This window comes from Eleutherodactylus coqui, chromosome 8 (genome assembly GCF_035609145.1).
Source record: "Eleutherodactylus coqui strain aEleCoq1 chromosome 8, aEleCoq1.hap1, whole genome shotgun sequence".
NCBI lineage: Eukaryota > Metazoa > Chordata > Amphibia > Anura > Eleutherodactylidae > Eleutherodactylus > Eleutherodactylus coqui.
The window spans coordinates 192,996,101-193,013,809 of record NC_089844.1 but is presented as its reverse complement, the minus strand read 5'-3'; the positions used below and the strand labels follow the sequence as shown (position 1 = coordinate 193,013,809).

At 42.4% G+C, this 17,709-nt stretch overlaps 1 protein-coding gene across 2 annotated transcripts in view; it reads right to left on the bottom strand.

Moving 5' to 3' along the window:
- Positions 1-17,709, bottom strand: part of TMEFF2 (transmembrane protein with EGF like and two follistatin like domains 2) — an 895,617-nt gene that overhangs the window by 89,410 nt on the left and 788,498 nt on the right. For both annotated transcript variants that reach the window (XM_066577156.1, XM_066577157.1), the window contains exon 8: positions 1,380-1,503. In XM_066577156.1, the coding sequence (XP_066433253.1) occupies positions 1,380-1,503 (124 nt within the window). The remainder of the gene's footprint in view (positions 1-1,379; positions 1,504-17,709) is intronic.

Here is a 17,709-nt window from a genome sequence, read left to right as displayed (position 1 = left end):
TAGGGGGGCACTGTGGGAGAGTGCACTGTGGGGGGGGGTCATTGTGAGGGGGGGGTCGCTGTGGGAGGGGGACTATGAGGGCATGTGTGTGTGGGGAAATGTTTTGTTTCACTTTAGCAGGGTGGGGGGGCAGTAGATAGCCTTGCAGTGGGGGGCTGCAGGAGAGTTCTCTCTCGGCTCTCCCCAGCCCCTCTCCATTCACTATACACAGTGCTAGTGTTTACAGTCATGCCAGGATTTTATCCTGACATGAGTGTATAACGCAGTCTCCCCTGGCCACACCCCCTCTGATTATAGTATGCAGCAGGGGGCAGGGCCTGGGCGGGGAGAGACTGTAGAGCAGTTCAATAGAGGTGGGCGTGTCGTGGGCGGGGCTAGGACGTGAGCTTTGGGAGGCCATGAAATCTAGCCTTTTCATGTCTCTTACTACCATCGGGAGCGCGCACACAGAAGAGGGAGAGCGCATAGAGGCGCCATCTTTGAAAGCTGCAGTGAAGATCAGAATCTAAGGTAAGAAACTGACATTGCAGCTGATCTGCTGGCTGGTTTGAGCCCCTGTATGCTGTCTGTTACTATCCTTACTGAAAGGAAAGCAGCAGCATTATAAAAATTTTTACCCTGTGTGGCCGGACAACCCCTTTAAAGCTAAAACTTTCCCCTAACATTACTATTAGCAGATGGAACACATTGGGAAGATGTTTGGCTGTATAGATGCCACTTTATGTCTTGCCATATGGGCCACGCTAATATACAGGTTAATTTTCTTTTACAGCATTGGGAATGGAAGGAAACACTACTGGGAATAGCCGATCTTTGCAATGTCCTTTTAGGTATTTATGAATGTGCAGTGGCGTGGCCGAGATATTCTGTACGTAATCATTTCTGACCAGAAAATGTATTTCTACTCCTTGTTCTTCTGTCTCCTGTCATCAATCCTTATCCATCCTGTGTCCACAAATTGTATAAGGTAGCTATAATGGCCAAATACGATCTGATGCACACATACTGGAGGACTGAACATACATTTCACCCTCGCTGAGCTACTGTGCTCATGTTTACACATCTAATGTAGACAACCATATATCTGATTTGCTTGACCTCTACTAACTATAACTAATATATGCTGGACCCATGTCAAACCATGAACGCCATGCCATCTCACTTTACTGCCTATTTGGACTACAAACTGTACACTATGTAACCTTTATAGTCAGTAATACAGTTGTTATCTTCGTGGGTGGAATTACTTATGGGTGGAATTACTCTATAGTGGAAGTAATGTGAGCCTAAATGCTGACACTGTTCACTGGGTGCTGACAGCGCCAGACTGGGGAACAAGGTAAAATCTATCCAATGATTAGGCCTCCTCCACGTCTTACCTGCAGTAAGGCTCCAGCATATTTGTTGAATGCTCACACTTGCCATGTTTGCAGAAGCCTTCATAGGTATCTGTACAGGAAATATGTACCCCTCTAGCACTTTCTTCTAATTTATTTGCATTCTCTGAAAAAAAAGAACAAAAGCTACATTAGCAGTGAGATCAAAACATCATAAAAAGACTGCTGGAAATACCACAGCTCTGTATACTGCGCCACGGCCTGGAGTGGCACTACAAGCTCAGGCCCATTCATTTGGATAGGACTGAGCTTGAAATGCCGTGCTGCACAGTGTACAGAGCTAGGCTATCTCCATCTTTATACATGTATTTCACCAAATGCCCTTGAGATGTTGACACTGTTAGATTTGTGCCAGATGGATTCATCGAGCTTATGACAGGAAACCTTGTCCTCATCTCTGCTGACCGATAAACCTTTCCCCACATTGCAAAAGGTGTCACTCACAGGCCTTTCAACAATCTAAGACAAGTACTATAATGTGATTCAGGATTGTTTATACACACACACACACACACAATATATATATATATATATATATATATATATATATATATATATATATATATATATATATATATATATATATATACACTGTCTATCTATCTCATATCTACCCGTCTCATATCTACCTATCTATCTCATATCTAGAGACAGGTTGTACTTTACAAAAACAGGTAAGCTTATATTTGGTGGGCTCCTTGTTTCACTCATTAGGAGAGCTTTAAACTAGAACAACATGGGAAGGGAAGTGAAAGGCCAGATAAAAATATACAGCTAATTAATACATTTGAGAACCTCGCTACTAGAAGTGGAAAGAAAGAGCAAAGACAAAAAATTAAGAAGGAAAGTAGAGGAGCAAGAGACACCGATCACAAACTAAAATGTTTTAGGACAACTGCACAAAGCATGGGGAAATTTTGTTCTAATTTGATCTAACACAGGAGGAGAAATATGATGTCATCGGCATCACAGAAACTTGGTGAGATAATACACATGACTGGAATACAAGGCTTGAAGGATACAACTTATTTATAAGAAACAGACCTAATAATAGAGGAGAAGGCATTGTACTGTGCGTTAGGGAAGCATCATCTCCACAGAGATTCAAGCTTCAGAGCATGGGAGTTCTTTAGAAACTGCTTGGGTAAGAATACAAGAAGAGAACAGAAAGGACCCCATTGTAGGCATTTGCTATAGGACACCTGGACAAGCAGAAAATATTGATGAACTCTTTCTACATCAGATGGCCAAGCTCTCAAAAAAGCACAACTTAGTGATCATGGGAGATTTTACCGACCCAGACATTTGTTGGGAATCTCTCAGGTAAAAGTAATGGATCCAACAAATTCTTATCCGCTCTTGCTGACAACTTTATCTTCCAAAAGGTAGAAGAGAAAACAAGAGGATCTGCTATCTTGGACCTAATTGTCAACAGGGGGGGAATAGTTGAGGACGTAAGAGTGGCTGGGACTTTTGGAGGCAGTGATCATGATATCCTTGAATTTTGGATAAAAAGGGGAGAAGACTCAGACCTCAAGGTTTTATTTTAGAAAGAGGGTAGGAAGAATCCAATGGATGTTCTTAAGGATAGAAATGTCCAAGAAGGTTGGGAAATATTGTGAAATGAGATTCTCAAAGCACAATCGTTGACAATCCTAAAACAAGGAAGAATGGGAAGCATTTAAAGAGGCCAGGATGGATGAACGCAGAACTTACACTCATGTTAAAATGGAAGAAAAATATGTTTATCAAATGGAAAGAGGGGGGATTATCTAAAAAAGAATGCAGTCTGTAGAAACTGTAGGGCAAGTGTCAGAACACCTAAAGCTAATTAAAAAAGATGACTAGGAGGTGATCAAATAACTATGTATAAATACATGAGGGGACAATACAAGAATCTCTCTCATGATCTGTTTATACTCAGGACTGCGACAGTAACAAGAGAGCATCCGCTACGTCTAGAGGAGAGCAGGTTTCATCACAAACACAGAAGGGGGTTCTTTACTGGAAGAGCTGTGAGACTGTGGAACTCTCTGCCTGAGGATGTGGTGATGGCAAAATACATTGAGGACTTTAAGAGGGGACTAGACGTCTTTCTAGAGCGTAAGGATATTACAGGATATAGACAGGTGACCAGCAGGTGTGTACTTCCAGGTCTTATATTTAGGTAGGAACTATCAAAGGTTGATCCAGGGATTATTCTGATTGTCATTATGGAGTCCAGAAGGAATTTTCCCCCAAATGGGCTAATTAGCTTCTGCCTCTTGAGGTTTTTGCCTTCCTCTGGATCAACTAGGGGTTGAAACAGGGTGAACTAGATGGACATTGTCTTCATTCAGTCTAACATACTATGTTACTATGTTAATGAATTGAGGCTTACAAGAGAGACAAAAAGCAGTAAAATGGATTTTGGGGTTTTGTCAAAAGCAAAAGAAAAAAGTCAAAGATTCTATAGTATGTTTACAGGACAAAAATGCGGAATTAGATAAAAATGATGTTGTGAAGTCCGAACTTTTAAATTCCTATTTTGTATCTGTTTTTTCTCAGAAGTAAATGTAACATCAGCTGATCTTCCTTGTGCTATTTGGGGAATAAAAGAATGCAGGCTATCTATAAGCCGAGAGATGGTGAGGGAACACGTAGCTAACTTACATGAATTCAAGTCTCCAGGTTTAGATGAATTACATCCTAGGATACTGAAGGAAGCAGCGGAGGTAATTGCTGAACTACTTGCCGGAATCTTTGAAAATTCCTGGAGAACAAAGGGAATTCCAGAAGATTGGAAAAGGGAAGAAGGTGGATCCAGGAAACTACAGGCCTGTGAGCCTGAATTCTATACTGGGAACAATCTTTGAATGAATTATTAAACAACATGTATGCAAGTACTTAGATGAAAATGGAGTAATTAACCAGAGTCAGCATGGGTTTGCAACAAACAAGTCATGCCAGACTAATCAAATTTACTTCTATGACAGAAGCACAGACTGGATTGATGAGGGAAATGCGGTGGATATAGTATATGTTGACTTTAGGAAAGCATTTGATAAAGTATCTCATACCATTCTTATTGAAAAAATGACCAAATATGGGATTGACAAGGCAACTGTTAGGTGAATTTAGAACTAGCTGAGTGATCGTACTCAAAGAGTGGTCATAAATGGCTGCACATCCAATTGAAAAAGTGTCAATTGGAGTATCACAAGGCTCTGTCCTAGGCCCAGTGTTGTTTAATGTTTTTTATAAATGATCTGAAGGAGTGAATTGAGGTAAAACTGATTAAATTTGCCAACGACACAAACCTAGAAGTGATAACAGTAGAGAAGAAAGACAGAGAATTCAAAAAGATCTTGAAAAGCTTGAACAGTGGCATTAAATAATAGAATGGTATTTAACAAGTAGAAATGCAAAGTCCTACAACTGAGCAAGAAAACTGAAAAAAGCAGAATGGGAGGAATTGAGCTAAGCAGCAGCACATGTGAAAGGGACTTTGGTATAGTGATAGATCATAGACTGAACATGAGTCAACAGTGTGATGCAGCAGCAAAAAAGGCAAACAGAATTCTGGGATGTATTTAGAGAAGCGATCCAGCTGTGGGTAGCACTCAGGGAGGGGTGTACCATTACCTGGAGAGCCAGAAGCCAATTACAGGCTACAGACTCCTCCAGCGTGCAGTCCTCTCTTCCACTGACAGACTGCAGTTGTGATTGGTCACTGCCGGCCATGTTATTGGTCCGGCCGGTGGTGCACTGACAGTATCTGTGTATGGACGAGGAGAGCAGAATCAGAGGACCATATGGTGCGATGAGGTATGTACCACATGTAATCATATATGTATAGCTGTATAAGTTAAACCAGCTGTACATAAATATATACAAGAATTTTTCAGGTTATAGCAGCATGCTCCAAATCACTATAAACAAGAAGACACATAACTTATACCAGCTGTACATATATAATTATATACAGGAGATATCCAGGGTATGCCAGCATGCTCCATATAATTCAATACAGGGAGGTGTATAACTTATGCACATATACAATTATGGACCATGCAGGTATAACCTGGGTATATTCTGTAAATATCAGTATATACAGGTGTATAACTTATACCAGCCGTACATATATAATTATATACAGGCGATACCCAGGTTATACCAGCATGCTACATAGCACTATATACAGGGAGTCCAATAACAGTAATGCAGCACACGGGTCATAAGACATGAATTTCACATATTTACATGTCCACCGCTTTTTGAAGCGCTATCTCTGGAAAGTTACATTCCACAAATATTCCATGTTCTCCATGAACATGATTCAGACTGCAGGGTGCAGTTCTTTAAATGGTACTTGACAAGATGTGCAGAGGATGTACAGTTCCCAGGAAAGATTGTTTGGAGCAATGAAGCTACATTTATATTAAATGTCTCATTGTAAGTTACGGTTCCCCGCTACGTAAGCCTCGCCACCTTTGGTCTGGTACCCAGCTCGGAGGGAAAGTAGGGAGACAGGAGACTGACAAGCACCAGTGCCAGTTTGGTGAGAGCTGCAGCGAAGTGTCCCTATTGTTTGATGTACCTTGCACCTAGGGTGCAGTGAGTCCAAAAGTAGATGGAGCTCAGAAATGATCTGAGAGTTACACTTTGTATTATGTCTGTAATGGCATCTATGGTGTATTGAGGCTATGATGTTAATGTGCACCATGAACCGCTGAAAATAAAGTAAGAAGTACTACAGATGAACATTGACAGATCCATGAAAAGTTGAAAACACCTTGCTAGTGCGGTATTGAAAGACATGGATATTGAAAAGTTGGGTTAAGTAAAGGTTTTTTTATCTTTTTTTTTTAAATCTGGTCTCGTCTCTCAGTTGCTGCACCATCCTGCGTCACACCACCACCAGTGACATCTGTATATTATGGAGAAACATCACGGTAATTTACCAGGAATTGAGGTGTGTTGCGGCATTTTGGATGCTACTGTGGCTGGTGCTGTTTGCTTGAACATGCTGCAGCAATCTGTTGTGCTGCACATTCAAGACGACTTCGAGGATAAGGAGTTTGATTTCCAACTATATGGAGCCCCCCCTACTATCATGTTGTAAGGGCGACCTTGATGACAGTCTGCCAAACAGATGCATGGATGAAGAGGTTCAGTCTAATACCTCCCGCTTTCACCAGACCTCACATGCAGCTTTACGGGGATACGTAAAAGCTAACATTTATGGCAACATTCAATAAATCGAGGCTGATCACTTCAATCCATACACCACCGAGCCCGCACACTCTGATCCGCTAACACTCAGACTAAACCTCCCTCTAAAACTAACCTCACATGCTCGCCTCCAGGACTTCACCAGAGCAGTACCAATCCTCTGGAACGCTCTACCCCAAGGCATCCGGACAATTCCAGATGCACGAAACTTCAGACACACCTTAAAAACACACCTCTTAAGGGAGGCATACCAAATCCTCTGACCTAGTCCCCCTGCCCCTCCCTATGGCTCCCCACACCGTCCACCCTGCTTATCCTCTAAGAGCTCTACCCCTTCACACCGCCCCACCCTGTATGCTTCTTAATAACTCATTTCCACATGTAATTCCCGTACTGCCTGTGTTCCCCCATGCCTTACCTCCCCCCCCCTTGTACCTTCTGTATCACCCCCGCCCCGTTTGTTTCAAACTGATTGTATATCATATGTAATTGTTGTATTGTCTGTGCTCTCCCGTGCTTGAAAGGCTTGCGGAATAAGTTGGCGCTATACAAATACAGCTGATTATTATATATGCTGCGCTTGGATCAGAACGGTCATCAGTTTGAAGACAGGGAAAAAACAAAAACATTTAGACACAAAGAATGATTCATTTCTGCATGCATGAGTGAGCAGTATGTTAACTGCATAATTAATAAAGTATGTATACAGTTTTTGGGACACCCTATATATAGAGCATGTATAAGGGCCTCCTCTCACCTCCTCCCACAGTCCTGTGTTGTGCAGAGCGTTTGATCTGATTCAATCACTCTCAGCTACAGAACTCTGTTGCTGCTTCAAAGTCTAGTAATTGCTAACCTCTCAGTGCCCCTCGTAGAGCTCCCATAAGATCATACATAGACTTCTGACAGCACGGTTCATCTCAATGAGTTCTCACTTCCAAACTGTTGAAACAACACTGCCTGATGGGCAATCTAAACACTTGGATATTTGATTCACCTCTTCTCATGTATCACTTCGCATTATGAACCTTATTTCTACTGTGAATTGTCCTTGAGTTCTGTACGTAGAGTCAATGTTGGTAATCATGGATGTTTTCATCCTGGTTGCCATGGTTTTGTCCAGAGAAATGTGTATACAGTACCAGTCAAAAGTTTGGACATATGTGTATCTTTTTAAAAAAATATATTTTTCAATGCTTTTATTGGTATTTATAATAACATTCAAGTAACATTGTAATTGTGGGCATCAGTGTATATTAAGATGTATAGTCGACACAGTATTAGGCCTCATGCCCACCGCCCGGTCGGATTCCGACTGCAAAATCTTGTGGCGGAATCAGAGCCGGTTCCCAGACAGAGACACATACTCATCTATCTGGATCCGCCACGAGTATCTTGGCAATCGCGCAGTGCAGGGCAGGGCATGCTGTTTCGTCGGCGATGACGCCGATCCGCAGCGATTTCAAAATCGGTCCATGTGATTTCACACACCAAATAAAGTATGCTACAATTTTTTCCCATGAGCAGAAAATCGCAGTTGATTTCCGCTTGTGGGCATCTGGCTGCGAATTCTGTAGCAAAAATCCATCCGTGAACATTGGGCCATACACAGAAATTGGTCTATGGATACAAATTTGCCTCCTAAGTTTAACTGTAACCTAAGATGTTCACATTGGTTTTTTGAAATCTCTATGAACATTTGAAAAAAGTTTTTGTTTGAGATTTTTGGCTCCAACCTCCATGTCCTTGTGTGATGCAGAAAAGGTGACAGACTGTTTCCACATGTGTGGTTCTCTCAGCATGGAGGAGGAAGTGTGATGGTGCTTTGCGGGTGACATTGTTGGTGATTTATTCAAAATTCAAGGCACACTTAACCAGCATGGCTGCCAGAGCCTTCTGCAGAGACATGATCTCCCACCTGGTTTGATCTTAGTTAGACTAGCATTTGCTTTTCAACGAGACAATGACCCCCAAACACACCTCCAGGCTATGTAAGGCCTCCTGCAGATGTCCGGGTCGGATTCCGCTGCGGAAATTCTGGTAGCGGGATGCGATCTGTGCCCCTGCAGTGACCACTGCGGCTGGCCAGCTCCTGGCATCTCCCCGCTCTGCTATGTGCTGGCTGATGGCCAGCTGGCATATGGGCACAGCGGAGCCGGCGCGTCACCAGTGACGTCTCTGTGCGGACCTCTGTGAGGTCCGCACCGAAATAGGGCATGCCGTGATTTGTTTAACACTTGAGATTTCACGTGGTCAAATCGCGGCTGTCTGCATAGGATTGCATTATCTAATGGCAGCACGCTCGGGCTAAAATTCTGCAGGAAATCCTGCTGCGAAATATCCGCCCGTGTGCAAATGGTCTAAGGGCTATTTGACCAGGGAGGAGAGTGATGGAGTGCTGCGTCTAATGACATGGCCTTTACACCACCGTACCCAAATCTGATTGAGATGGTTTAGGATAAGTTGGACCACAGAGTGAAGGAAAACAGCCAACAAGTGCTTAGCAGCCCTGGAAACCCCCTAAAGACTACTGGAAACTGACTCCAGGTGACTCCCTCATGAAGCTGATTGACAGAATAGGTTTTCCTTCATAGTTTTCATGTCTTCGATATAAATTTACAATGTAAACAACCACACAAGAGAAAGCATAGAATGATAATGAGACTTGTGATCAGCGCTGTGTAGAATGTGGATTTGTTTTAATATGGAAAACTGAAATAAAAATGTGCAGGAATTTTTCCAAAGCAAGATATTGTATTTGCATATTAAGACTAGAAGAAAAAAGAAATCACACTTGGATCTATACATACACACACTTTCTAGGTTGCAGCCATGGCAACCAGAAAGAACATCCATTCTTTACACTGCTAGCTGCATGCAGACAACACAGCGCACAATACAACATAAGGTTTAGACTTCTTATTTATTCCATAAACATCTTTATTAAAGAAAAACAACCCCTTTAACAAGGCTTCATGTTCACAGTTGTCCTTCATATTCTCTTTATTATACAGCAGTGTTCCTGATCGCGTGATATACATTACCCTTGTATAGGGTTGTTACCTATATAAAGAGAAGATACTGGCCACGGCACAGGGAGTGCGGTTTGGGAGTGTGGCTTATCACAACATGTTTTCAACTCCATTATTCTAGTAACCCCCAACTAATTGTCCCCCCTTAGTGATCCCTTTAGCAATAGTGTCCTATAGTGGCCGCAGTGATAATAGTAACCCCATTAGTGGACCCAGTAGTAGTAGTGACCCTGTCAGTTGCCCCAGTAGTAACAGTGCCCCTATTATCAGCTACAGTAGTAGTGATCCTGTTGCCCCAGTAGTAACGGTGCTCCTGTTATCAACCACAGTAGTAATAGTGACGCCCCTAGTGGCCTTATAAATAAAAAGTAATCCCCATAGTAGCCCCAGTAGTAATATTGACAACATTACTGGCCCCATTAGTAATAGTGACCCCAAAAGTGGCCCTAATAGTTATAGTGATCCCAGTAGTAATAGTTTGCCCCATGATGGCCCTAGTAGTCATAGTGACCCCCACAGTGGTTCTAGTAGTAATAGTGACCCTCACAAGTGGACCCAGTAGTAATAATGTTGCCCATAGCGGTCTTAGTAGCCATAGTGAACACTTTTTTTCCACTCAACTGAAAAGGGCTTGTGACTTAGTGGAAAGGGTGTTGCTTAAAATATGACAATGTGCGCCAAACTGGGTGTGCAAAATATTGTAAAATAAGTCAACCAATAAAGGGTGTAAAGATGCTGCAAATTTATCATACAGCTGTTACATAGCGTAGCTCACCAGTGATTCAACTATAATGGCGATGCAAATAGCGTAACACACCAAACTAACATTCGGCGCATTAAATAAACAGATCTAATACATCAAACATTAGTTTGGCACTTGCTAGATCTGTAATGCAGCAAAAATAGACATATTAGGGGAGATTTAGCAATCCTGTCTAATGTTCAGACAGCATAAACGTAGGCTAGACAGTTTGAAAATACATCAAATTTATCACAGTAGATCATGCTGTATGATAAATTTGATGCATCTTTAGACACTTTGCACCTATTGGCTGGCATAGTACCAGGAATCAGTAAATCAGTGGGAATCCCAAGCAGGAGACCCCGCCAATCAACTATTGATGACCTATGGAGAGGCCATCTATAGTAAAAGTCCAGGACAACTCCTTATTAGATCATCAGTTTATGAGCAAAATATGCTGTGAGTCAAGGCTACTCTGTGGTGTTATCAAACAAATGAATGGAATACATAGGCTATAAATAGTATGTTATCTTACTGAAGGGCAACTTCAAGTCAAAGCGTCACAGAAGAATTTGGGTGTATAAGTTTATGGCAGTGTTTGATACCCTCAAGAATGGAATGAACCTCAGTTCGGGATTCTTGCATAAGTGGAGAATATGAAAGGTCTGAAGGAGGTCAAGATGGGTATCCTCTTACCAACCATTGTCCGTTTTTTTTGTTTTTCTCATAAAAATTCTGAAATTGATTGTAAGACTGTTGCCATCCAATAGGTGGTGCTACAGAGCTAGTATTACTATCTTTCCATGTGCAGTTAAAGAAAAGATAAGAGACATCATAAAACTGTCACATTCCTCAGCTCAGTGGACCGATTTAGTATTTGTCTCTCTGCTTGGACTGATATAGTATTTGTCTCTCTGCTCAGACTGTCTTGTGTTTTTTTGAGTTTCAAATTTCTGTGTGTAAACATTTTATTTAGATCAAGAGGGGTGTCCCCCCTCCCCTCTGCATTTGTGTGTTTATAATTGTGTGCAATCCAAACCAGCTCCATTTAAGCCTGACGAAGGGTGGATAACAGAACAATCTGAAAGCTTGCTGTAACATCATGTATTTTTGTTAGCCAATAAAAGGTATCATATCTACAAGATTATTTGGTCTCTCTCACTGAGAAAAATCACACATTATTCTACTGGCTAACACGGCACCAAACCTTTTTTTTTTCATAGATAGTATGTGCATACACTTAGTTATCAAAAGCATTGGGACATATCCAAAGCAGGCGTCCGCCTCTGGATTCCGCAACAAATACTGCTCATAGACATGCTATGCAAAAACCGGTCGGCAAATCCTCATTACAAATGAAGAACACTGCGGACAGGTCCGCAGGGGTCACTGGCGGAATCTGACACGGCCGCGTGTATTCGGCCATATAGAAGGTGATTACATTTGATTTTATTTACATTTTCCAATATGGTGTTGGGCCACCAATGACTGCAGCCGCTTTCCACCAAATTCCCATAGATGTGTGGAGGGACTTGCCTCCATTCCTCAAGGAGAGCTTCAGGTAGTGATGCAAGGGATGATGGGCGCGTTGAGCGTTCACAGATACAGCGTTTTAGTTCATCCCAAGGATGCTTGATGGGACTGCAATACGGACTTTGGCCTGGCCAATGAAGTTTGCAGACATTCTGCTCCTCAAACCAAGTGGCAACACTGCGTGTTATATGACATGGCGCTCGGTCATGTTGGTAGAGACACAGGGCTATACCACAGTATTGCCGCAGGGGAGGTAATGTCACATTGTCCGGAATGTCTCTAATACACATTTGTGCTGTGGGTATATCACTATAACCAATGGCCCTAGTCCTTCTCACCAGAAACACCACCACATGATAACAGAACCTTTTTGAAATATTACTGCTGGGATGATGCTGTCATGTGGACTTTGCTCTCCAGGCAACTGCCACAACCAAGTGCAATTGAAAGATAGTGTACTGTTCAGTTGTCCACATTACTTGCTTCCACACATTTACAGTCCAAGAACAATGCTCCAAGCCCCATCACAGGCACCACTGTTATGATGTTGGGCTTGTGTGTAGCTGCTTGTCCATTATAACCTTTCACATGCGTTCCCTATGGATGGTTCTGGTGCTAATGGATATCCCAATGGCCTGTGAGACCTCCTGAGTGAGGGTAAACGATGTGTATGATGCCTTCACCGCTCGTACAAGGCTTTGTTGTACCGCACAGACCGGATGGTTTCCATCTCCCGATAACATCACCAACAGTGAACTCTGGAAGGTCCAGAAGTTGCGATGTCCCATACTGATTGGTTGATCAGGTGACATCCCACCACCAGACCCCATTATCAGCTCTGGGGGCATCTGATGGTGTCTGTAATGGAATATGCCTGTGTGATCCTCTCCTTTTATATCTATTGCTCACACATTACCCCTTGCCTGACCGCACAGGACTGCTGAGGGGTCAATACTTTTGTCAACAAAGGATATATGCACTTGCACACTTTATAGAACTAAGTCCAAATTTCTACTCCACATAATTTGCTTTAGTTTCCGTCCTTTCTTTGGCTTGCTCTCTATAAATATTGTAGACAGAATTAAATATTCAGAATATTATGGAATATTTATTTGTAGGACACAAGATACACGGTCTCCCTTTTAGCACAAGCGGTGTCATGTCCTACATAATTTCACTTCCCAACGGTACTATTCCCCCGTGACTTTAAATGCCGTATTTGGCAGAAGTAGAAAACCAGTCATGTTAATAGAAACTGCCAGGTGATATCTGCAAGAAGATAGCACTTCAGTTTACTCCAAGGTATAAAAGAAGATAACAGAAAAAAGGTGGCAGATATTTATATGGTGTAACCAATTAGCTAAACTTTTTGAGGTTGGCATTGTAGTAGCTAATTGCTGTGCTGCAAATACGGGATACAGAGAGCAGAATCCTAGTATTTAAAGCATTTTCCATAATACAGCAAAGCTTTTTTCTATCGTACTGAAAAGTGTAGTCGACCATACATATCAGTACAGAGGCATCCCACAATGAATTAACCCAAACTAGGGCTGGCCTCAGGGGTGTGTACCCTGTGCGGTCCCACTAGGCAAATTGCATCCCCTTCCACTGTGAAGGTTAAACAGAAATCTTAATTATCTTAAAGTGAACCTGTAATCACTTTTGAGTCTCATAAAATACGATATGGTCTCAAAGTTGACGGACCAGGGAACGGTTTCATAATCACCAGGTGCCACGGTCCACATTTGTCCTTGCAAAATTGGCTTATGCCAGCTAGAGATAGTACCATCTCCACCTGCTGCAAGAACACTGCAATAACCTTCTGTATTCTACATATAAATAAACTACGGACCATAATTAGACAGTCGGGAAGATGAGCTGTGTTTACATTGGGGACTGGTTTTCCTGGTGCACATATACACGCCATAATGTAAAATAACAGTGTGATGTAAAGGTAATCTAAGATGTGGGCCATAATAATAAAGACAATAGCTCCTGATTTAGATGTGTTTGGACAGGATCCCTTCTCTGTACTGTAAATTAGTAATACATGTTATATTTTACCCCTTGCAATCCAATTTTGGATACAGAGTTTTCTAGGAGGCTTTCTCTTTGTGCCATTATACAATGACACCGTCTGCTGGCTAGAGCCAGTACTGCAGTATGGGACATGCTGGAGAGGCCCCCCGACAACAGAGCAGCCAGTAATATCCAGTAAGAATACCCTGCCGGACATCTAAGAAAATTAGCAATGACTTCTCTGCAGCCAATGTTTATGTACATGAGTATTTGTTCACAATGCCCATTAGTGTCAGGTTGTGCTTCTGGGACCTGTAGTACTATGGGTTTCCACAGGAGTGGCTTGATTGAGCTGGCTGGGTGTGATGTTCCCCACAAAACTAGAGAGTGACTTTCTGACTTCTGCTCCAGCAAACCATTGACCTACATTGATGACATCATAATCATCTGGACCAACACTGAACAAGAACTAATAAAATTCCATGAGAGATTCAGTGCATTCCACTCCCCCATAAACCTAATATTAAGCTACTCATATACGGAAATCACCTTTTTAGACACCACCATAAAAATTTCAAACAACTCAATACAAACATCCCTGTACCAAAAACCAACTGATCGGCCCACATACCTCAGATGAGACATTTCCCATCGTAAACACATCAAATAATCCATTGTTTACAGCCAGGCCATTAAATACAACTGGGTCTGCTCCAATATTTATGGACACTATCAAGACCGGGGTTATACCATTGGATTGGCGCATTGCCAATATAGTTTCAATATACAAAAAGGGGACCAAAAGAGAGCCTGGTAACTACAGGCCGGTAAGTCTCACTTCAGTAACTGGAAAAATATTTGAGGGGTTTCTGAGAGACACCATTGAAGAATACCTCAAGGAAAACAATGGAATAACTCCTCACCAGCATGGGTTAATGAAGGGTCGATCATGTCAGACCAGGCTGGACCTGGGAGAGACTATTAATCTCGTATATCTGGACTTCTCTAAAGCATTTGACACCATGCCGCATAACAGGCTGATATATAAAATGAGACAGCTGGGATTGGGTGAAAACGTGTGTAGCTAGGTAAAGACCTGGCTCAGATATAAAAAGCAGAGGGTGGTAATAAATGGTTCATACTTAGATTGGGCCACAGTCACTAGTGGGGTGCCACAGGGTTCAGTATTGGGCCCCATTCTGTTCAATATATTTATCAACGACCTGATAGAGGGGCTGCACAAAAATATTAATATTTGCAGATGAGACAAAATTATACAAGATAATGCAACGGAGGACAACGTGCGGCTACAAATGGACCTAGATGAGCTGGGGACTTGGGCAGAAAAATGGCAAATGAAGTTCAATGTTGATAAATGTAAGGTTATGCACATGGGCAGGAGAAACGGATGTCACCAATATTCACTAAATGGGGTACTGCTAGGGAAAAGTGATATGGAAAAAGACCTGGGGGTACTAGTGGATTGTAGACTAAACTGGAGTAACCAATGCCAGTCAGCTGCTGCAAAAGCTAATAAAGTGTTTGGGTGCATTAAAAGAGATATAGGGCTGAGGGACAAGAACATTATTCTCCCACTATATAAGGCACTTGTCAGGTCACATATGGGATAATGTGTACAGTTCTGGACACCGGTGCTCAGGAAAGATGTTGCAGTGCTTGAGGGGGTTCAAAGAAGGGCAACTAAATTAATACATGGAATAAAGGGACTGGAATACCCAGAGAGGCTATCCAAATCGGGATTATTTACTCTAGAAAAAAGACGGCTAAGGGGTGATCAAATAACTATGTATAAATACATGAGGGGACAATACAAGGATCTCTCCCATGATCTGTTCATACCCAGGACTACGACGGTAACAAGAGGGCATCCGCTACGTTTAGAGCAAAGCAGGTTTCATCACCAACACAGAAAGGGGTTCTTTACTGTAAGAGCAGTGAGACTGTGGAACTCTCTGCCTGAGGACGCGGTGATGGCAAAATCTATGGAGGAGTTTAAGAGGGGACTAGATGTCTTTCTAGAGCGGAAGGATATTACAGGATATAGATTTTAGGTGACCAGAGGGATATTGATCTGGGTATACAGACACGTAGGAACTACTAGAGGTTGATCCAGGGATTAGTCTGATTGCCATTAGGGAGTCGGGAAGGAATTTTTCCCCCAATAGGTTTTCCCCCAATAGCTTACCCCAAGAGGCTAATTGGCTTCTGCCTCTTGGGGTTTTTTGCCTTCCTCTGGATCAACAAGGAGGTTAAATAGGCTGAACTAGATGGATATTGTCTTCATTCAGCTTTACATACTATATTACTATGTTACTATGTAACCCAACAGATAGAGAGTAATATTTATACCACCTTAAAAGGTGTTAGGGATTTGATGTGGATCCCCTGTGTCGCCCAACCAGTAGATGGAACAGACCAGAAGGGCTGAGAGCCGACTCTGGAAACCGGATGTTCACTGCTGGAAGGCATGACTTGGAATGAAAGGTGATCAGGGGATCTAGCCCTATGCTGGAAGCAAGAGACAGAATGTCCCTGCTTTTCAATAGCAGAGAATTCGCCCTGACAAGGGCTGCCCTGCGTGGGAACCTAGGCGCTGATTAACCCTGTCAAGACTGATCACCAGGAAGTAGGATAACACCACGCCATCTGCAGAACCAAGGAGTGAGTAAGTTCAGGACCAAGTTGGAAGTAGTTGAGCAAACTGTAGACCAAGCATAAACTGCAAACACAGGAACAAACAGGAGCAGCTGCGACACATGCATACATGAAGGCTCATACATCAACACTGCAGCAGTGGCTATCAGGTCTGAGGCCTCTATATAGTAGTGAAGAGATGACCAACAATCTGCAGCTGGGTGGAAGAGGCAGAACCAATTTAACCATGGCAGTGCTGGAAAAGGGCAATCACAGATTCAGAGAATGACGCCCATGTCTGCCAGACCTAACAAAAGGAAATTTATAAATCACAACTACCATCCCACCTCAATTGATAACCAAATCACTAAAGCCACCAGGATACCCAGAAATTAACTACTCCAATACACAGAGAAGGAAGGAAAGGATTGTATACCTTTTAGTAGTGACCTACAATCCCCAGTTAGAGGTACTAAGGAAAACCGCAAAGAAACTCCATCATCCCCTATACAAGGATGACTGTCTGAGCACTAAATTCCCGGACCCTCCCCTTCTGTGTTACAGGCAACCTCCAAATTTGAGGAACTTCATAGTCAGGAGTGTATTGTCCTCCAACACACAAAAATAAACGTATCCCTGTAATGTAAGGAGCTGTAAGACCTGCTGACATGTACGGACTGTGGACAGGATACAAATCCCCAACACACAGCAGGACTATAAGATCCTGGGAACATTCCCATGTTCCACATCTGATGTTGTGTACCTGAACCTGTGCAGTAAATGTCCTGTTGGGGAAACAGGGCAAAGACTTAAAGCGAGGATGAGATCTCATTGCCACACAATTAAGCAGAGAAAGACAGAATTACCTGTGGTGGAGCATTGTTCTAGTCATGGACACGACATAGAACATATGAAAGTCACCATATTAAAAGATAATTTCAAATCACAAAGCCATAGAAGAATTTGGGGGTACAAGTTTATAACCATCTTTACCACTTTCAGCAGAGTCCTAAATTCTTCAAGAGGATCCATGTGTGACTGGGAAGTATTAAACATATATAGCACAGCTAACACTGCTGGCCTGGTGACCCCCTAACACCAATTCATAGACCATTAA